General features: G+C 46.5%; 3 protein-coding genes across 3 annotated transcripts; all 3 read right to left on the reverse strand.

The window, feature by feature from the left end:
* Positions 1 to 1,808: 1,808 nt before the first annotated feature.
* Positions 1,809 to 2,813, reverse strand: Krtap29-1 (keratin associated like protein 29-1). Its single transcript, XM_048366858.1, has one exon. The coding sequence runs from the start codon at positions 2,811 to 2,813 to the stop codon at positions 1,809 to 1,811; it is 1,005 nt and encodes a 334-aa protein (XP_048222815.1).
* A 4,641-nt stretch (positions 2,814 to 7,454) lies between these two features.
* LOC125365318 (keratin-associated protein 16-1) lies at positions 7,455 to 8,771 on the reverse strand. The gene has a single exon (XM_048365321.1). It carries the CDS (start codon positions 8,769 to 8,771, stop codon positions 7,455 to 7,457), a length of 1,317 nt encoding a protein of 438 aa, XP_048221278.1.
* Positions 8,772 to 14,904: 6,133 nt separating this feature from the next.
* On the reverse strand, positions 14,905 to 15,219 carry LOC125365346 (keratin-associated protein 17-1). Its single transcript, XM_048365353.1, has one exon. It carries the CDS (start codon positions 15,217 to 15,219, stop codon positions 14,905 to 14,907), a length of 315 nt encoding a protein of 104 aa, XP_048221310.1.
* Positions 15,220 to 22,484: the final 7,265 nt, after the last annotated feature.

Here is a 22,484-nt window from a genome sequence, read left to right on the forward strand (position 1 = left end):
TGTGCACATATTCATCCTGATACATTCAGACAAACTTGGGCCTGTACTAACGCCAGTCTGTTTCATAAGCCCCACTTGTCAATCGACCTGTCCATCAGATTAAACCATGCAAAGGGCTGTCCCAGTTCTACCCAATGGCATACCTCTTTTCCTGATCTCCCTACAGATGGAAGGAACATTTCCCTGGGGTTTGTAGTGCTCTCACTTTGCCCATTCCTGACCTTTCTCACAGAGTCTACTTTTGCTTTCAAATAAACCTGTGCTTCACAGCTGCTTGTCTGTGTCCTGTTCAGTCCTTTGTTCCGCACACAAAGGATCTAGAGCTGAACCCCAGCTAGAAGACTTCCATCCCTGAAATCCTCACCCAGTAGCACTTTTGTTTGTATTTCCATAATGCAAATACATATACACTGGACTCTCCATGGGCAGTGAGCTTTGGATGTGAAGTTTTAACAAGAGACAGAAGTACATTCTGCACCCTTCAATCAGTGCATTTTTTTTCAGTAGCAAGTTAGACAAACCCAGCAGGCCCCTAACCCACAAGCTAGTCCTATTCTCCCTGAAAAGGAATTCTCATAAAGGAAGAGTCTAAGCTACTTAAGAGGTTGAGATCTGGAGGGTTGAGTTCCAAAGCCAGCCTGAGCAGAAAAATTCATGAGACTCCATATCTAAAATAGACATCAAAAGCTCAGCTAGCAGTGTAGCTCCAAGGGTAAGCACAAGCTGAGGATACATGGAGCCCAGAGTTTAAAACCCAGTAATAGCAAAAAAAAAAAAGTTAAAACAAAAAGGTTTTAACTTTTATTTAAATGAGCCATTAGGTAAATTGATGGTTAAAACCAATGCTGTAATTATGTGAATTAACCCTAAGCTATTCCCCAGGGTCAATGCCTCCAAGAACGTGTGTTTGGTTGGCTTGGTTTGAACAAGGTCTCATTATACAGCTGGGGCTGGTCTCAAACTCATGATCTTCCTCTGACAACCTCCCCAGGGTTGGTATTACAGACAGACACCACCATATCAGGCCCTCATCCACATTTTTTGGAACCATCTCTCTCTCTCTCTCTTTTTTTTTTGGGGGGGGGTCTGTTATGGGGCTTGAACTTAGAGCCTGCACAGTCTCCGAGCTCTTTTGCTCAAGGGTACCACTTTGAGACACAGTGCCACTTCCCCATCTCTATCTTTGATTTCCCAAGAAGTTAAGCAACTCCATTTCCAAAGAGTTCTTAGTGGTTAACTGCTTGAGCATACAGAGCTCTAAATGCCTGCTACCCAAGCAGGGCCATGCAGACCCACTGACTCAGAGGGCTCAGGGTCATTGCTTTCAAATGTGATCTGATGGAAATCTGAGCAAGGGTGTATGGAAATAAATGAAAGCACTCCACGAGTCCTATTCATTATATTTCACCACTCACATTTTTATTAGCTCTTGGCAGTCTTTTGGAAAACCAGTCAACATTGAAAGAGAAAAAAAGACTGGACAGAAGATCATCCACTGGGATGATATGAATTGACAACCTCAGGAAATGCAAGCCATGGAGCAGGCTCATGCTTGCTGGCACTTTGCCCTTGGTTATGAAGTACTTCATTATAGCTGATGGGACCTCTCATCAGTCCTGGAGAGAATGTGAAGCTAGACTCCAGGAAGCATTTGTGCTTAGCCAAAAGCAGGCACCCAGCAGATGGCTGTACGCTTTCAGACAGCAGCACACCCTTGCCAGATGTGTAAAGAGTTCTCCATCCAGTCTGTGAAGTGTGGCCTTACAGAAGTTGGATTCACCGCTGCTACACAATTCCAAGGTTGATGATCAGGTGCTTACTTTGCCTGTTCTGTGAAAATCTAGGCCATAGCAAGTGGAGCCACTGCTGGAGGATTTGCCTACACCTGTCACACAGCAAGCTGGCTGGCAAGAAGGGGATTTACAGTCATTTCTGGTTCTAGGAGCAGATCCACTACAAGGTGGCTGGCAAGAAAGCACAGTGCCACAGGAAGTTGATTTGCAAGAGCTCTTCACACAGCAAGGGGACTGGCAGTTGGCCACAGGCTGGCAGATGCAGGGTGTAGAAGGTACTGTTTGGCAGTGAAGCAGCTGACAAGGGGAGGGCACACAGCAAGTAGGGCTGCAAGGACTGAACATACAAGTCAGCGGCTGGCAGGAGACAGGCAGGCAGGGAACTGATTGGCAAGGCTTGAAAATGTAGCAGATAGGTTGGTAATAAATGGATTTGCCAGATTGGCCTTCACCTCTGGTGGGTTGACATGAATCTCCTTGGCAGCAGACTGGTTGACAGGGTCTTGCCTCACAGACAACCGGGGGGCAGGATGTCTCAGCACAGGAAGTTACTTCAGGGCAAGGTGGCTGGCAGGATCTAGCATCCCAGCAGACTGGTTGGCCACAAGTAGTCTGGCATGATCCAGCTGTGCAGACAGGTTCCTGGCAGGAGCTAGCATCACAGGACTTGGTCTGACAACCACTGGATTCCAAGCAGGATGGCTGGCAGGAGGCAACTGGACATGGAGACTGTCTGGTGCTGGATTCACAGCAGGCTTTGTGGGAGCATATGGGTTGGCAGAGAAAACCCACACAAGCAGTTTCTGGAAAGCAAGTTGATGGACAGGAAGTGGATTCACAGCTCCTGGGGGTGCCACTGGATGGCTGGTGGTTTTCTTGACATGTAACTAGTTGCCATGTCTTCCTGTGGCAGGCACTGGGCAAACAGATAGCATTGCGGAAGCTGTGACCATTGGAGCATATGGAAAAGGAGGCAGCTGGAATGGAGGTGGCATTTCCAGGAGTACAGGCATCCTCCATGGCAAACCCAGCCTATCAGAGTTTGCAAAGGATCTAATACAGAGGGTCTTTTATAGCGCTCTCCTCAGGATGTTGGCACCACCCTGAGAGCATCTTTCCTTGTTATTGTTTTCACTCGTTTGCATACAAACATCTGATTAGAAACCTTCAGAGCTTCCTTGGTGGGATTTGAATATATTGATGCTGCTCTGGGATGAGCTGTCTCTTTTACAGGTTGCTTTGCAGCCTTACCGAAGCAGGTCTTACCTCTCTACCCTCTCATCAGGTGGGCTCCACCAAGCCAAAGCACCCTGCTCTTCCTCCAGGAATGTAGCTCTGTAGATCCAGACAATCAGGAAGTGAAGCTCTGGCCCGATGGGGAGAGAGGGTATCCAAGATGGAAGACAGGAAAATGTACAGTGGATGGCTCCCAAAGACACTTAAGTGTCTCCACTTCTTTCTATAACCTTCTCATTTGGCTTTCTGGAAATTTAACTTTAGAATTGTTACCAATAACAGCTGTAATGGTTTTTGTTTGTTGCATACTTACCAGAGCTACCCAGCCCTTGACTGCATTTTTTTTATTTATCCTTGAAATGACCTTAATTAGTAAGTATAATTGTCATCACTGTGTTAGATTCCAAGTAGCTAAACTCAACTCAGAGTTAACATCATATTTCCCCAATTATGTAAGTAATTTTGAATAAACAGAATTCAAATCTGGCTTGGCGGTCCTGAAATCTCAGATCTCAATTATTTATTGGGCCTCTTGCATTGGAAGTTGGGGAGTGAAAGGAGTATGAAGAAGAGAGAAGGGAAGGATGGCTTTATATGGTGAGGGAGGCTGATATTTGCACAGCAGCAGGCTAGCAAGTTCTGTACTGGGGATGGCCTTATCCACCATAGAGATATTCATCATTGGCTGGATCAAGCTAATTTAACATTTACTTCTACTTAGCAAGACACCCCAAGATGAAAAATTTTAAGCCTGCAAATATTTCATCAAGAAGGATTAAATTCCTAAGGTTGACCCCACAGTATATGAATTCTATAAATGTGAAAGAAAAAAAACAAACCAACATCAGAAGTAATAGTGGGACATCACTGTAAAGTGGCTGTAGCTCCTGCAGGAGGAATTCCTGAGGGAATGTCTGGACCTTTCTCCTTTTCTTCTGGGCTTGCCTAAGCTTGGCAATGCCAATCAACTCCAGCATCCCACACTGTCCACATTGCTGGGCCTGGTTCATGCTAGATTACACATGCTACCATGGAAAAACAATGGCTTTACATTCCAGACAGGGCTGGCCTTGATTTCTGGATCGGCTACTAACATATTGTGTTGGATGGAATAGCTAATTACCCAGGTCTTCAAAGTCCCAAGATGTTATCATCTGCATTACTGCTTCTTGGTTAATTTGGCTATCTCAGCAGCTAAATGCTGGCACTTCGGGGGTTACTTTGTAGAATACTAATTACAAAATGCTTTCACCTTGGCATGCTCCTCACCCTCATTTGAAAGGAAGACAAGCTACTCTGATCAGAACAACATCTAGAAAACATTGTCATTAAAATACCTTTATGTACCATGGATATTTATAGGCAACAGAAACTATGTGTATATTGTCTCTGAACATTAAATATCCATGTATGGTTTTTTTAAGGCTCATTGATATCAGTCAGCATTATCAGTAATGTCCATCCATGGTGCTACACATAGCCATTGCCCACTCATTTTTATTCTAGTATAATGTTCTCTCGTGTAACTACACCACAATTTACTTGTCTGTGAATGGGCCCTTGGCTTGTTCATTTGTCCTTCAGATATTTTGTCTTATAGAGAAGAACACAAGGGAGGGGGGAAGAGAAAAACAACAGAATCACTGTGATTTACATAAAACACTAAGCAAGTACTTAGCATAAAGATTTAAAACTATGGCTAATTCTTCATGTGACTCTTGAAAGGAATGGTAATAAATCTCAATGGCCCACTGAGCTAGTAACTCCCACCCCAATGTTCAGAATAAGCTTCACGTCTGACTTTTTCCTTCCCCCATTGCCTAATCAGAAACTTCTGGAATGGCTGGTTTTTTGCACTCCTAGGGAATCTTTGCCGATGCTTAGCTGGTAGAGACCAAGCATACTGCTGCTTATCACTCCAAAATGCACAGAACATTCTCCACAATAAGGAACCATCCCACCCAAAATGTCTAGTGATCAAGTTGAGAAACCCTAACCTATCAACCCTGTGCTTGATGGTGCAAATAGAAGACAAATGATGGCCCTCTACCCTGTGTGCCAAGTGCTGGAGGCGACTACTTTGAAGAGATTCCCTCCTTGCAGGTTGTAAAAGAGTATGTGTGGAGTTTACACCAAGAATTTCTGTGCCGACCTGGAGAACACAAAATTACCTGTCCCACAAGAAGCAGAGCGTACTGGACCTTCCTTCTTATAAGTATGACTCCCATTTATTATTTTCATCTCATGGTGGACTCCAAAGCTGTTCACGTTTAGCCATTATACCCAGGCCCATGTGATTCCCTTGAGTTCTTTATGCCAAGGCAAACGAGACTTTCTAAAAGTTAGCATTTTCCATGCCCACACAGTACTTACAGCACCCTCCCTGCAACACCTCCACAGAAGCCCTGCACCAAACTGGAAACACTTCTGCCTCCCTTCCGTGCAACACACCAGGTCCAGTGCGGGCAGATCCCTCTGTGCTGCCTCACCTCGGGACTCACCTCAGGACTCACCTCTCCTCTAAGGACACTTCTGCTGAAGTATCAACTAATGAGCAGTTTGCTCCCAACCCCATTCATTTGTGCGTGCCGTTCCAGCCTAAAAGGCCTCTCTTCCTTGTTTGTACCCGGTTAGTTCCTACTTGTTAGGAACGGATGTGGGTTCTCTGCTGAACACAAAGGATTAGAATAATTTTCTCAGTACCTATATTTTACCCAGCAGACTGAGTTCCCTGAGAATGAGGACTGAGACTTTTGGTTTGTTCGTTCCTAGAGACTAACACAGCCCAGTCACTTACACAACAGCTATCTAATAATGATGGATAGCTGGATGGATGATGGACGGATGGAAGGATGGGATTGATAGGTGGATGATTAATGGTCAGATGGATGATGAATGAATGGATGTTGAATGGATGCAGGCATGGATGGGTGTATGATGAATGGATGGATTGATGTTAAATGGATGGATGGATGGCAAATTGATAGAAAATTGATGAAAATGGGTTGATAGAGGCCTAAATAGAGGTGGCTGAATTAGCAGATGGAAAGCGGATGGATGGATGGATGGATGGATGGATGGATGGATGGATAAATGGATAGATGGGATGTGATGTAATGGACGGAAGATAGATGGATGAAAAATGGGTTGATAGAGGCATAAATAGATGATGAATGAATAGCAGATGGACAACAGGTAGATGGATGGATGGATGGATCACTCAAGGATGGATGGATAAATTGATTGATATTAAATGGATGGATGAATGACAAATGAGTGGATGGAGGCATAAATAGATGATAGATGAATGGCAGGTGGATAGCAGATAGATGGATGAATGGATGATGGATAGATAGATGGATGATGGGTAAATAGGTGTGTTGGGGTCCAGCCTTTGGACTTGACGGGGGATGGGCATTGGGAGCGCGCCCAATACACCGCCCTTCCCCCAGCCCTGGGGAATGCGGAAGCAGGCCACAATTCTCTGGGTCCGGAACCAGAAGAACCGGCTTTGCGAACAGCCCCCAAACTTTCTCGCCAGCCCATGCGCCCCCAGTCTCCCCCTGGCCTGGCGCTTTCCGAGTGACCTTAGCTCATGAGGGTGTCATATGGCAAGCTCGTAGCCTATCAGCGTCCTGGCCGATCCGCCCTCTCTCGTCCATTCCTACCATTAGCCCTTGCCCCTGCCTTAATAAATCAGATTGCTCCCGAAGCTTCTCCGAGGTCCGGGTACGCCTGGCTTTCGTTACGGGTAAGAAGGTGGGCAAGGCGATCTCGTTCAGCCACACGCACTTGAGGTCTATGCTGAGCCCCCCACTCCACCCTGGCTTTACCTGCGGGTCGGGTGACCAGGGGAGAGGGTGAGAAAGGGAGCTGTGAGAAGTGTAGCAGAGCCTTGATCCCCGCGCCAGGGGAGGCAACCCGAGCCGGACATTTGTGGGTGATGAATGGATGGATGATGAATGGATGATGATGGATAGAGCAACTCAAAGATGAAACAAGCCTCTGATGAGATTTTGGCATTAATAGCAGAGCAAGAACAGCATATGCCTTCATTTTTCACCACTTTTATTGAAGTTCCTAAGGAACACAAGCACACACCCAAGGGAGCCCTGGCATAAGGACAGAAAATACTATGTCTCAGAAAAGAGACTGGTACTATGGGAAAGCAGCTCTTTTCAGCTTACTGGCAGCAGAAAAGATGAAAATCAGGCCATCTCCCTCTCCATGCCCAAGAAGCCTTCCTTTTGGGCCATTAGGACACTGACATTTCTGGTGATGTCTTCGAAGCATAAGCAGGTGGAGTGAGTGGCAGTGCAGAAAGAGCAGGATTTGAGCTAAGCCATGATGAGCTACGTGCAGGAAAGTCCAGGTTTCTCTCTCTCTTAGAGCTTGCTTAGCAGGAGCTGGTGGGCTGAGGCCAGATCAGCGATCGGCAGGCTTGCTGGCAGGAGGCTGGGGGGCGGCAGCCTCTGTAGAGGGTTTGGCCTCGGAAGGCTGGCAGGGAGTCTCCTGTGGGATGTCCGACTTGCAAGGGGTAGAGTCGGCACAATCCGGCTGGCTGGAGGTGGACTTCTTGCCCTCTCGCTTACAGGAGTCGGCATCGGCACAAGGCTGGCGGGAGCAGACAGGGCGGTAGGAGTAGGAGGTGAAACAGGTGGGACGGCGCAGGATGGAGTAGCAGGAGCGATAGCAGGAAGGACGGTAAGAGATGGATGTCAGGTAGGGCTGCCTATAGGTGAGGGGTCCGGAGCAGATGGGACGGCAGATCGGACGGCACACCGTACGGTAGGAAACGGGGCTGCACGGCTGTCTGCAGGAGCTAGGTATGTAGTAAGTCCTACGGGGGCAAGATGGTGGGCAGATGGCAGATGCAGAGGACCCTGGACGGCAGGGAGGTTGGCACGACGTCGATGGGCAGGAGATGGGCTCACAGCAGACAGAACGGCAGCGCTTGACTAGGTAGCAAGAAGGTTGACACGGGCTGGGCATACAGACCGATGGTGAGCAGGGGCTGGGCTCAGGGCAGATAGGCTGGCAGATACTAGAGACACAGCAAGAGGGCTCTTGACAGGGGCCGGAGCCACAGGGCTGCTCACAAGGGCTTGGAACACAGCAGACAGGACGGAGGCAAACAGGCTCACAGACCAGTGCCATACAGGTGGCTGGCTGGCACACACTGGTCTCTGAGCAAGATGGCTCGCAGGGACTGGAGTCACAGCAGACAGGCTGGCAGCAGCTACTGGTGGCGGAACAGACCGAGGGACAGCAGCTGGGCGACGGGCACACTGGCTGGCAGCAAACCGGCTCACACACCACTGGCTCGCAAACCATAGGCTCACAGACCATCGGTTGGCAGGAAGTGGACACCGCACAGGTGGATGGACAGCAGCTGGGCTCACAGAGGAGGGGCTGGCAGGATGCGGGCACGCAGAGGAGCGGCTGGCAGGCTGTGGTCTCGCAGCACACCGGCTGACAGCAGCTGCTCATGGGGCAGGCAGGCTGGCACAGGGTGGCCTCGCAGCACACAGGCTGACAGCAACTGCTCACCGAGCAAGAAGGCTGACCGCACTGGGACCCACAGCCAGAGGAGCCACAGCTGTCCTCGCAAGTCACCAGTTGCCACGTCTGGCTCTGGCAGGAACTAGGTAAGCAGATGGGCCCTCCGCAGCTCACCTCAGTGGAGCAGAGAGAGATGGCTGGCAGGGAAGGGTATTTCCTAGAACAACAGCTGCCAGACATGGTCAAGGTGTCTCTGCTTCTTGGAGAGTGCTGGAAAGGAGCTGCCTGACTGTGCTGGAGCTCCGAGGCCCTGGCTTTTATATGGCCATCGCTGCCACATGCTGTTGGAGGCCCCTGCATCTTTTCCTTATTACTGTTTGGGCCAGTTTGCAGAGAAACATCTTATTATACCATTGTTTGTTGATCTAGATGTCATCTATCTACCCATAAAGAAGGTGTTTATGCATTGACAGGCTAAATTTGGAATCCTCAAAGCTACAGGTAGTGTTGGAATAAGCAGCAGCATCTCCAAGCAGCGTGGTCTTTACCTCTGAGCATCATGAACAAGGAAAGAAGAAAGGAACTTATAATTTATCCACCCTCTGCTCTTCTATCTGTCCGGGTTGGGCACAGAGGATGTCCACAGGAATCAGACTACAGCTCCCCTCATGCATCCCGCCCTGCCGTGGGCAGACAAGTATGGAGACAAACTCCATGCCCCACAGTGATACACTACACGCATGCGCACGCACGCACGCACGCACGCACGCACACACACACACAAATTAAAATACACAGGAGGAGTGGGGAGAAATGGACGGGGGGGAGATACTTAGGCTGCATTTTCAAGGACTGCACCTTACAGCAGCCATCTTGTGTCAGTCCTTCTCACGAGGCAGAGATTATTCTCCCCCCTTAAGACGGAGAATTCAACGTAGAGGATCAGAAAGGTTAAGTCACTTGTTGAAGATGGCACAAAGTGTGTCCCATGAGCTAGGGTTGAGGTTCTTTCTCCTATGGAACCAATGTCGACTGACTTTTCTCAGGAGACTTCAGCGAAGTCACATATCACAGACTTTGACCAGATGCCACCTTCCATCCTGCTGCAGGAACAGCCCTGCCCCTGGAATATGAGTCCCAATAGTCCCTGGAAAGTCATTTTCCTTCTCATCTCACCTTTCCTCTTCCACCCAGGCCCATCCCCCAGCATTCAGTAGATATAAAGAAAAAATTAAAAGAGCCAGATACTCCTTGCTCACGTCTGCAAGACTAGCAACACGGGAGCTGAGATCTGAAGATCGTGGTTCAAAGCCAGCCCAAGCAGAAAAATCTGTGTGAGACTCTTATCTCTGATTAACTACCAAAAAAATCTAGAAGTGGAGGTGCGACTCAAGTAGTAGAGCACTAGCCTTGACCAGAAAAACTCAAGGATAGAACCCAAGCCCGGAATTCAAGCCCCAGGACCAGCACCAAAAGGAAAAGATTCCTCTAAGATTCAAGGAGGATGAGGTAGGAAAAGAACCCTGGGTTTTCAAACACCAAAGCTTGACATTCTCGTTCCACGAAGGGTCTGAGTTACCTCTACCACATGTTTTCTTCATCAGGGCAAAAAGCAGGCTGTCCCTTGGAAAAACTAAGCTATCATGCCATCCAGTGCCCCTTCTTTTTATTAATACTGCAATCATTCACTCGTTTTCTCTTTCATTCATCCATTCAGATCAACCAGCTCTGAGAGAGGCATGGAAAGACACAGAAAGCCTCAACCGGAGTCAGCAGCAGCATGCATTGAGAAGAGATTGACGTGTCCATGTGCAATTGTGGTGTAGTATTGTACATGCAGTCATTGAGGGACCTGTGGGGCCTCCAGGAGAAATCAGTAAAGTGATTCAGAGGCAAGGTAGGAAAGACTTCTCCAGTAATTTGATGTCCAGGGGGGAATCCTCAAAGAAGAAGGGAAGAGTGGCAAGGACAAGCAAAGGAAGCTGTGGAAACCAAACATACAAGAGCCAGATGGTTCCATATAGCCAAGATGAAAAGCACAGGGGATAGGAAGGGACAGAAATGGGAGATTTTAAGGCACCCAGTCACGAAATGCCTACGGGCCCTGTGTAAAAATTTGGATTTCATCATGTTTATGCAGGGAGGTAAATGGATCTGCTTTACTCTTTGGTTATGGAAAAGGGAGGAAGTCTCAAGGCATGAAGACAAGGAGAGCAGTGACACAAAATCTTCATGGGGACCAGTTGAACAGAAACATGCTCTGGGATAGAGCAACAGGGGAAGCTTCAAAGCAGCAGAAGCTTCCGGTCTTGTCATGGAAAAATGGAAGATTAGAAAGAGGAAGTACTTTTCAGTGAGTGTGGAAAAGGACTTTTAGACAGCTCAGCAGAGACTAAGATAGAGTTTGCTAGCCCCCTGCCATGGCTAATACTTCTCCTCTCGACCAACTTCCCTTCCTCAACTCAGCCAGTGATGGAATTATAGGTGGAGATGGTGGTGCTCCCATCAATGCTTTATAAACTCTCAGCCAAGAAGCAGGCATAGCCCTACTGTTATGCTAAATGTCATCTCCTCACAGAATCCCTCCCTGTATATGACGTCGCTCCTGTCTTCTAGGTATGTCATTCCTGCCTGATTCTTTGTCGTTGGTCCCTATCATTCTTGGACATGGCAACAGTACCAAACGCAATGACATAGTGAGTTCACAGATGTCTACCCAGCATCCAGAGCAGTGTTTGAAACACCAGAGGTACACAATTAATCTTTATTGAAGGAACAAATGAGGACCTCTGTGGAGAGCTAAGAAGGGCAACCCTCCTCGGGAGTCCACAAAAATCACTACCTCTACCCATACATCTGGTGCCATGACCATGAGCAATAGAATAATCAGTTGCTCTGAATCACAGCTCCCCAGTGCAGCCCCGTTGGCCTCTAGGAAGGCTTGTCTCCTTGGTCTGTTCCTGCTCTGGCTGTGGCTTCATCCTGACCATTATAAAGTCAGTTCCTGGGAGGCCAATTCCATCCAGACTCAAAATGACTTAAATAGTAGTGCCTGAGACTAAACCAACACAGACTCCAGTTTCATAATCTCCCTCAAGGTATAATATACTAATATCAATTTTTAATAAAATATAAAAATAAACAAAAAAATTTTAAAAATTGAAACCCTCACACACTGCTAGTTGGAAAACAAATTGGTATAAGCAACATCAAAGCAATTTGGTCGTTTCGTACAGAGTTAAATATTGTCACCATTTACCTAGAAATTCAACTCCTAGATATTTCCCCAAAACAAACAAAAGTTTATGAACAGATTTGTGCATGAATATTCATAAAAGCTGGAGTTTGCCTTTGTTCATATCACCTAAAACTTGGAACAGCCAAATGCCTATCAACAGGCAAGTGCTTTTTCTGTCTATCCTTCCTTTGTTCCCTCCTTCTTTCCTTTTTTACCTTTCTGTCCTTCCATCTTTCTTTCCTTCTACTCTTCCTTCTCTCCTTATTTCCTTCTTTCCTTCTCCTTCCTTTCTTTCTACCTTTCTTTTTTCTGGTACTAAAGATTGAATTCTGGGCACTGTGTTTACTAAGCAATCACCCTACCACTTGAGCCACACCCCCAGTCCAGCATTGTTTATGTAGCTTATCCATAAAATGGAGTACAGTTCAATAGAAAAAAAGAACAAACTCTTGGTGCTACCCTGCCTACAACGATGTAAATGAATAGCAAAAGTGTAACACTAAGCAAAAAACATGTTTACATTGCACAATTTCTTGGGGACAGGAGATTAGTGCAGGAGGAGACTGGGGAATTTGAAAGCTGATGAAAAGTTCCATACTTTGAGCACACGCATACAGTACTTACAAATTGTCAGATCTCATTTTTAAAACTGTACAAAAAATGATGATGCTAAGTGAAATGAACTCCATGATATGGAAACAAGTGATATATCACAGTTATAACTACTTTCAATGTCCTATGTGAATGTGTAGTTTCTATTATTGATGATGTTTTGTATCACCTTCCTATGTTTGTACCTACACTACCTCTGTAATCTTATCTGAGTATATTGGAAACCGTGTTTACTGGTATTGGAAGTAGGAAATTCAAAGGGAATACCAAATTCGAGAGACACGGGGTAAAAAAAAGAGAAATAACTACAAAAGCAATACTTGCAAAACTGTTTGGTGTAAGTGAACTGAACAACTGGGCGGGGGGGAGGGAAGGGGGGGAGGGAGGGGGACATGAGGGACAAGGCAACAAACAGTACAAGAAATGTATCCAACGCCCAACGTATGATACTGTAACCTCTCTGTACGTCAGTTTGAAAATAAAAATTTGAGAAAAAAAAAATGATAGTATTTTATTATATGTAAATTATAGCTCAAGAAAATTGACTTATAAAAGTGAAACAAAAGTGTATGTGTGCGTGTGTGTACACGCACACACACGCTGGTACTAGGGCTAGAACTCAGAGCCTCATGTCCTTCTTTAGCGTTTTCTCTCAAGGATGATGCTCTACCACCTGAGCCACATCTCCCCTTCTAGCTTCTTGGTGCTTAATCAGAGCTAAGAGTCTTAGGGACTTTGCTGCCACAGCTGGCTTCAAGCAGGGATTCTCAGATCTCAGCCTCCTGAGTTGCTAGGTTACACACATGAGCCACCGGTACCCCACTTTGAAACAAAAGAAAAAAATTAGAGACAGGAGAGTAACAGTGGAATAATCCCAGCTTCATTTGTAAATCTGCCTGCATAAGACTCTAGAAATATATATATTGGTGATGAACTCTGAGCATTCCGGAGGGTATTATTTCTTCTTTATACTGTATATTTTTTCATAGTTGTAGGAATCGCTGCTGTGCTTCTGGATCACACGCACAATTTCTTTCCTTACATGTTGGCCAAATGAACCATTGCTTTGTAGGAGCAAAACTAAATGAGGTTTTCCCAGAGCAAGACAACCATCTTGTGGACTTCAATTCCCAGCTGGGCTCTCCTGCCTGGTCAGGCCTAAGCGAACAGATGTTCACTCCCTATTTTCTCTAAAGCAAAAGAGCATGCAGCTGCAGAAGGAGCTGAACGGGCTAGAATATTCCTAGAAACTATATGCACTGGCATAGCTTGGCCACAGGAATCCCTGCCATTCAGAACCCAGGTTTTTTTTTACTGAACCCTGACTTTAACAGGAAGTTCTACTTGAGCCTGGAATCCCTTCCACAGATCTCTGTAGTACAGAAGGAATCCTGGCTGCTGGAGCCAGCATTTACCATGGAGTTTTTTAAACTACAGATTCCAGATGTCCTAAGCTCTAGAACCAACAGTTACAAAATCTAATAGGGTAGCCCAAGAATCCATATATTAAAAGTCTCTCCAAACCTATCTCCTGCAGCACAAGAAATCTTGTCTACACCTGTGCAGTTGTCAACCTCACTGCAAAGGATTACCTGAAAACACAGACCTCAGCCAGGCACTGGTGGCTCATGCCTGCAATTCTAGCTACTCAAGGAGGCTGAGATCTAACTATCAAGGTTCAAAGCCAGCCCAAGCAAAAAAGCCTATGAGACTTTTATGTCCAATTAACCACCCCCCCCAAAAAAAAAAGCCAGAAGTGGAGCTGTGGCTTAAGTGGTAGAGAGCCAGCCTTACAAAAAATAAAATAAAATAAATTTTAAAAGCTAAGGGACAACACCCAGGCCCTGAGCTCAATCCTCAATGTTGGCACACACACACACACACACACACACACACACACACACACACACACACACACACACACACACACCACAGATTTCCCCAGGCCTATGTCTCAGAGAGGCTCCAGGAACTGATTCTGCCAGTAGAAATCCATCAACGGTACCGCACAAAGCAAAACTTTAGTGCGGATGCCAGAGTACATTTCCCTACGCTAGCCCAGAGGAGGGGTGAAGGAAGAGGCCAGAGGACCGATTAGGATATGCCAGCATGCTCGAATTTATTCAGAGGTTCACAAGGCTTCAAAGGCAGCAGAACGCTGGGAAGAGAGGCCCGGAGCCAAAGGCACGGCAGTGAGAAGCTGCCTTGTGGGGAGGATAAAACGTTTGACTTGGGGCCAATGAAGCCACCCGGGAGTCACCCTGTGGGCTTTGGGGAATCATTTCATGGGGTCCCAGCTTTCATTTCTGGCCAGGAAATAGCTCTTGTTCCCCCTCTCTTGAAACCAGGGGGAGGCTCAGGCGATGGGGAGCGCATCCTCCTTTTCCATAAGAGGCCGGGACACTTGTCTTTCGGGGTGGGGAGGAGGCAGGTGTGGCAGGTTCTGCAGCCCAGGGAAAGGCAGAGTCTCCAGCCAGAGCCGATGGAGGCTGTCCCCTTCATACAGGGTCGCAGGCGCGTTCTTCATTTCGTGTCGCATACGGGTGAGGGCTGGCAGCACACAGGGCCGCAGCAACCCCCCGAGCTGCCACAACAGCCGCCACAACAGCTGCCACAACAGCCACCGCAGCCACCGCAGCCGCCGCAGCCGCCGCAGCCTCCGCAGCCGGACCCCCCACAGCAGGAAGACCCACAGCAGCTCCCTCCGCAGCCCCCTCCGCAGCCCCCTCCGCAGCACGAGCCGCAGCAGCCGCAGCAGGAGGGCTGGCAGCAACACTCCTCACAGCAGTCTTGATCTTGGGAGCAGCAGTTGAAGCAGTCCCCCGGGCAGCACCCCATGGTCCCAGCCGGTCAGGTTGCAGAGAGGCAGGAACGCGGCCCAAGTTCCCCCAGGTCTGAAGGTGGCCAGCAGAGCCACAGCTTTTATACCCCCCTCACCCTGGGGGGGTGGTTGGCACAAGACACAGGATGTTTGCTTTGTTATTATTTGTGTCAGTTTCCAGGTGAACCGTCTCATTAACCGGCTGTTTATTTTCCCCAACCTGAGTACCTCAACTCGTAAAAACAAAACAAAACAAAACAAAAAGAACGAGAGCCCCACTCGTCCCAACTACTGTTTGTCCAGAGGGTAAAAATACATCTAGGAAAAGACCTGTCATTAACCCGGTGGAAGAGAGGAAGGAGAAGCGGGCCACAGACTCTGGGCTCCTCTCCCACATCTTCTCTCCTACCCCTGAAGACCTGTCTACCCAAGTGGGCCTCTTTTTCATGGAGGCAGCCAAGGAGGATAAAGCTTCATGCCCTTGTTCCTTGTGCCAGGGCACAAGTGGGTGCAGAAGGTCTGATCATGCGGCTTCTCTCACGTGGAAATGGCATCGTCTCCCCAGCCCAAGTGAGCTGGGCAAATATTTGTGTCTGTGTGTGGTATGCAGAGTGTGTAGCACGTTTATTTGGGCGTGGCGCGTGAGCCTCAATCACAAGTAATAACTGACTTGTGAAATGGAGAAAGACTCCTCATAAAACTGCACAAGGTTGGGGAACCACATTCTCTCTAGACGGCGAGGGGAACTGAAACAGGCATACTTCTTCTGTCTGCTGGGGCAAGAGGAGCTGCACTGGGCACCTGCTCCCCTCACCCCACCCCAGCCCCAGGCCTTGCCTGGGCAGGAAAGGTAGGGAGGGAGTGGAGGGAAGCAGAGAGGAAGGGAAGAAGGAAGGAAGGAAGGAAGGAAGGAAGGAAGGAAGGAAGGAAGGAAGGAAGGAAGGAAGGAAGGAAGGAAGGAAGGAAGGAGAGAAGGAAAGGAGGAAAGAAGGAAGGAGAAAAGTAAAGGGAAGGAGAGATGGAAGGAAAGAAAGAAGGAAGGAGAGAGGGAAGGAGGGAGGAAAGAGAAAAAGGAAGAGGAAGGAGGAGAGAAGGTAGGAAGGAGGCAGGAAAGGGAAGAAGGAAGAGGAAAGAGGAGAGAAGGAAGGAAGGATCCCCAGATGGAAACAGACAGAATAGGAGAGAAAGTGACCCCTCTACCATCTCAACAATCAACATGGGAACCTCCCTCATCTTCATCAGCACCCTCAGGACAGATCCCCACCTTCTGTGGAATGGGGTTAATACTAATACATAACCTAGCCCCTCTCCCCTTGAAGACTGTCTCGTGGAAGGACTGTGGACAGAGTGGGAAGCGGTGAGAATGAACAGGGCCACAGACGGCGGCAGCAGCAGAGACTAATATCCAAGAATGAAGCACTGAACAAACCCAGCACAGCCACACAGAGGTGCCTGGTGATCAGAATGGGGAGTGGGGGGAGGAGAGGAAGGGGGGAGCAGGCAGAGCTTGCACCTCAACTGTGGTCCTTTTTAAAGGAAAAGGCAAGTCCGATTGAGCATACCCCCCACCCTCACCGCCCATCTTACTCCATCAGTGGGAACCTGGACTCTGTGAATCTGCAGCTAAGGAAGAGCTGATTTGCATCTCTAGGACTGTGGTAAATGCTCAGCTCTGAGGTATAAGCAAGAAGGGCTGGAATGTCTGTGAAGAGGAAGAAAGGGTTCCACGTCTTCCTGCACCCTCAAAGGGGTTGTCTAACCAAAGGCAAGAACAGGAAGGGCGGAGCAGGAAGACAATTGGAGTGAGCGCCGCGTGGTAACAGAGACTGGGGTGAGTTGGGGGCAGAGGCCTCCTCAGGGCACTAGGCCTGTCAGAATGGGATGGGGCTCAGCCCCTACACTTTTGGGGCCGTTGTTTGTTTGCTTGTGAGCTGAAGTCTGCTGAACTTCTCCCAAGGCTGTTCTCCAACGTCCAATCTCCTAACCACCATCTACCATGTGACTAGGATTACAGGTGTGCACTGCCATACCTGGCTTCCAACAGCCCCTTTTCAAACCAAGGGAACTCTGATGATCCTTTGTGGATGTAGGAAAAGGAGAATGTGGGAGCAGAGAAGGCCCCCCCCACAAAACCAAGATTCCAGACAGTAACGTCACTAAGACCAAGGAAATGGAGACAGCCAACACAAGGCTGTTAAGCGGGCTGTTAGCCCTGTCCAAGCGAGCAAGTGTGCATGCACAGGTGGAAGGGAACAAAGATGAAGGCCCCAGGTCTCGTGGTGGGCAATGCCTGGGAGGCGGAGGTGTGAGAGATACTGAGGGTGCAGTGGTAGGAAAGGAGAAAGACAGGGTGGGGGGTTGCAGAGCAAGCAGTCCAGTCCCAGAAGGAACCTTCTTCCCGTGAGAGCACAGGTCCTTGCTTCCCTAGAGGACCCCGAGGCCATACTCTTCCCTTCTGTGGCTTTTCTGGTTACTCTTGGTGTGGCTTTCTGGGTCTAAGCAGAGCCTTGGCGTTTGCTTCCCTTGGATGAACCTGGAGATCTGTTCAACTCCAGCACCTCTACCAGCTCCCCTAAGGACCCTGCAAGCCGCTCGCTGCTTCACTCATGTCCTTTCCCTGCAGGGAGGCCAAGGGCTGGTGGTTTGACTTAGAGCTTGAGTCCTGTAGCTTCTCTTTTCCAGCCACCTGGTGGGAACACCAAGGGCTCGAGCTGACTATCCAGACGGCACCCAGCAAGCCCCAGCCTCCCCTGGAAGATCTGCCCACCAAGTGTTGAAAGACTGCCACTAAGAACCTGGCTGTGCACCCCAGCAGAGGCTCTGCTCACTTAGCCTGCCTTCCAGATCGGTGCCTAAGAGGTTCACAGCAATCTACTCGATCCATAAATTATGGTTAGCCAACCACCAGCTTTCAAGTCGCCCCCTCATATTCCTATTCGTTTCCTACTATCACCAAGAGGAAACGAGTAATTGTGGCATAAAGTCATTTTACATGCTTCTTGGTATACTTCTACCTTCAGTTCTTAGGAGAGGGAGTGCTAGATTCGTGAGTTTCTTGGATTGGTAATCGTGGGGATTGCCATTGGACGAAGTATGAGACTGTCTTCACATCTGACTAATGATACACGCTATCACTGTCAGGAATGTGGCTCCATCCATCTTGCTAGCAGGAAGGGTTTTGCAATCGCTTTCATTTGCATTTCTATTGTTGCAAATGAAATGAAGCCAGATACAATAAACCCCAGTGCCACCTGTGTGGATTCTCTTTAGCTCTGCAATGATCTCTTTTTTCTCTTGAGTTGTCCATTCTTTTACTTTGATTACTGGGAATCATTTAAACAGCAATAGAAAGTGAAAGCTTTGTTGTGTTATAAGCTGTATTTTTTTTCCAGATTGTCTTCGATGCTGTTACATTATTATCTTCCCAGGTTGCCATTTACATTACAAATTTACCTTATGGTTTTCCATTATACATTTTGTATCTGCTTGCTGTGATATTTCCAAGAAACACAATCAATAGAAGAAAATACAAGTCTTCTACAATCCACAACGTATTTATATACATAACACACACATATATGTATGTATATATATATCACATTCTAGCTTTCCTTTAATTCTAAAGAATTGTGTCTAAATATGAATATGAATGTAGAATATACATACATAGAGCACATATAAACATAGGTTAAGTACAAGTTTCCAATACAGTCTAAGGCATGTACATTAAAAATATATCACTTCATTTTTCTCTAAAGCTGCTTAATCCTCTTTCAAACCCTTGCTGTAACTTATGAGAAAGAAAGAAAAGTTATCTTTGCATAGACTCAGAATTCATCCAGGATTTCTTCCCCACCCTCTCCTCTTTGGAGGTGGTATCTGAGTTTGGGGGACTTGAATAATATCATAGTATTGAAGAGAGTGGCAACAGGTTCGTGATAGACATCTGCTGGGATATACGTGCTTGCTCCTATGCGTGGCCAGCTGTTCCCAAGGCAGCATCAGCGAAGCTGACCACCCACCATCCTCTACCACCAAAGTCTACTTTGAATGCCCTAAACCAGCCATTGATCTGCTAAACCTTGTGCTGGGGAAGTGAATATCGGAAATCTCTACCACTTTCTAACTTACAATAACACCAGAAATTGTCATACAAGTTTCACATGGACACAAACATTTCCTCCACTGAAACTACACACACACATACACACAGACACACACACACACACAACTTGCTTTGTTCACCAAATACAGCACAGTACAGTAATTATTAAATATGAAACATTGAGAATTTATATTTTCAAGTTCATATAAACCTTCCTTATTGTTAGATATCTATGTCAGTTCCAATTTTCCAACATTAAAAGTGAAACACTGGGGCTGGGGATATAGCCTAGTGGCAAGAGTGCCTGCCTCGGATACACGAGGCCCTAGGTTCGATTCCCCAGCACCACATATACAGAAAACGGCCAGAAGCGGCGCTGTGGCTCAAGTGGCAGAGTGCTAGCCTTGAGCGGGAAGAAGCCAGGGACAGTGCTCAGGCCCTGAGTCCAAGGCCCAGGACTGGCCAAAAAAAAAAAAAAAAAGTGAAACACTAAGGCCGGGTACCAGTGGCTCATGCCTGTAATCCTAGCTACTCAGGAAGCTGAGGTATGAGGATCACGATGCGAAGCCAGCCCAGGCAGAAAAGCCCAATTAACTACTCAGAAAAGGCCAGAAGTGGTACTGTGGTTCAAATGACAGAGCACTAGTCTTGAGCACAAAAAGGCTCAAGGACAGCATCCAGTCCCTGAGTTCAAGCCCCAGGAACAGAAAACTAGAAAGATAAAAGCAAAACACTAGAATGAATTTTCTTAAGTGTGAGTTTTTACATATCTTTCTTTGTATCTCGCTAAAGTAAGTTCCTAAAAATATAGCTGCTGAAGCTTCCACTAAGTAATTTTTAACCTGAATAATTTTGCCATAATAGTAAATGGCACTCTCTAGAAAAAGTATTCCCTTGTATCCATTTCCAATAGCAATTATATGTAACTTTGTCAGTCAAGGAAGCTGGGTATGGTGGCTCATTCCCTGTTAACCCAACATTCAGAAGGCTGAGACAAGTGGATCTCACCTTAAAGGACATGCTTAGTGACATAGTGAGACCCTGTCTCAAAAGTAAGAATAATAATTTTAAATAAATGCCTGTCAATCAGGTAGACCAACCACAAATTCTATTGTCGTGTTTATTTGTGCACTTATTTTTATTTATTGGTGCGTTTATTTTTATTACACATTGTTACTTTTTTCTCTTTCAGGAAACCACGTGCCTCTCTTTGCTACACGTATTTTATGCGGGCATATTAACTCTCCCATTGTGTCATTCACCTAGGTTGCAAAATTTGTCCTCCGGTATTTCCTTTTCATTGTGTTGATGAGGCCTCTATGCGTTCAGATTTTCCTTTTATGTGGACAAGTCTGGTGAGTCCGCGTTTGAAGGACTTCAATGCCCAAATGAATGGTTTGGTGACTTTACTAACTTAGAATCTTAAAACCGAAGCCTCCCCGCTGCTCTGGCGGCCTCTAGTGTTCACATCCTGACATTACAGGAAGCTTCCACTGGTTTCTGATTGGACACTTCTGACTGGTAGATCCTGATGCTTGGCTTCAGAAGCAACTCTACAGAAAAACTGGTTTGGTGTAAGAAGCAGATTATATTTAAATGGCAGTGACTTAAATCCTGTGTGTTGGCTGAACCTGGTCTACTTGAATTGCCCTTCTCATGACTTCTAGGGGGAATAGAAACAGATGACAAAGCCCAGGACACACCTACGGTAGAGACACGCCTAGAAGACCCTTCTGTCCCTATCACACTGGGTCTCCAAAGTTTCCTCATGTAATGAATGATAATCTAGAAAATAACTTCAGCCTGCCCATTCCTACCACCATGAAACTATGAGGTAAAGTTGACCTATGGGTATATTGGACCGTGAGTTTGAAGCGCTGACTGATGTTGCTTCCAATGTGTTGACAGAAATAATCGCCAACCTTCTTCTTTTTTCTTGGAAGAACATGCCAACCTTCTACATCAGCCATTTCCACAGGCAGATTCCAAGGAAAGCCAATGCAGAGGTCACTGCCACTCTTCCCCAAGTGATTCTCTCTGTCTCTCTGTCATTCAGAAATAACACTATAAGAGAATGCTACCTGCTTCAAAATCAGACGTGACCAAATGGCTCCCTTTGGGTAATAATACTTGACAGAGAGTGATCAAAGTTTTATAGCCAATGAGCTTTTCCTTTGCCCTGCTGAGCAGACTTTGTGAAAGCACATCTCGAGTTCGAAGGACTTCCAGCCTGAGTTCTTAGATGGAAATGTGGTGATTAAGATGTCCCTGTAATGATGGATGCTGTATGAGTAAGAAAACAAATACTTGTGATAACACATGGGAAGTATGGGAGTTGTTTCTGAAAGAACTCTAAGCAGGCTTACTCTGATGGATATTAAAAAATAAAATAAAATAAAGAAAATGTATTTTAAATCAGTGCAAAGAGGACCAGTGGCTATTTATATATGTCTATATTTGCTCCTAATGGGATTAAAATCAAGTAAATGCAAGATTAATCATAATACAGAGGACTTCATACACAATCTCACTTAAATTCTTTCTTCCTAAAGATAAACATAATCATGAAATACATATATCATAAAATTATATAAATATGTAAATTAAAGAATATCTGATTTATAAATTTTTCATTAATTTATACAAACATATTATAAAATTACATATGTGATTTTTATAACTGCGTGCATGAATTCAGAGTGTTTTTTTCCTATATCTAGGAATAAATGGCATTGGAGATTGAGAGAATTTCTTGGTCCAACCAACAGGTCTTGGCTTGCTGGTTAATTTAACACAGTGCTGACTAAAGGAAAATAAAAACGGTTCTTTAGATCAGTTCTCTCAACTGGAATCCAAAGCTTTCAAGAATGTAGACTTTGTGTTGTTTTATTTTATCAGAAGGCCCTTGAGTTTATAAAAGTTTAACCAGAGCAACACAGTCCCCTAGAGAGAAAAGCCATCATCACAAGATCAAAGCTGAGGCTCTAAGCAGTCCTGTGACAGCAGCTTGCCCGGCAACTTCTGGCCCTACCCTTCAGCGATCGAAGAACTGGAAAAACTTTTGGCCTGAACTCAATCTTTCTCAACTGTGCTCAAGTCACTGAAGTTCATAATTTCTCTTTTGTACTGAGCTCCCTTCAAAAATTACTCTCCACAACTCTGTTCTTGTCATTTCAG

The sequence above is a fragment of the Perognathus longimembris genome, chromosome 17 (assembly GCF_023159225.1).
Source record: "Perognathus longimembris pacificus isolate PPM17 chromosome 17, ASM2315922v1, whole genome shotgun sequence".
NCBI classification, from domain to species: Eukaryota; Metazoa; Chordata; class Mammalia; order Rodentia; family Heteromyidae; genus Perognathus; species Perognathus longimembris.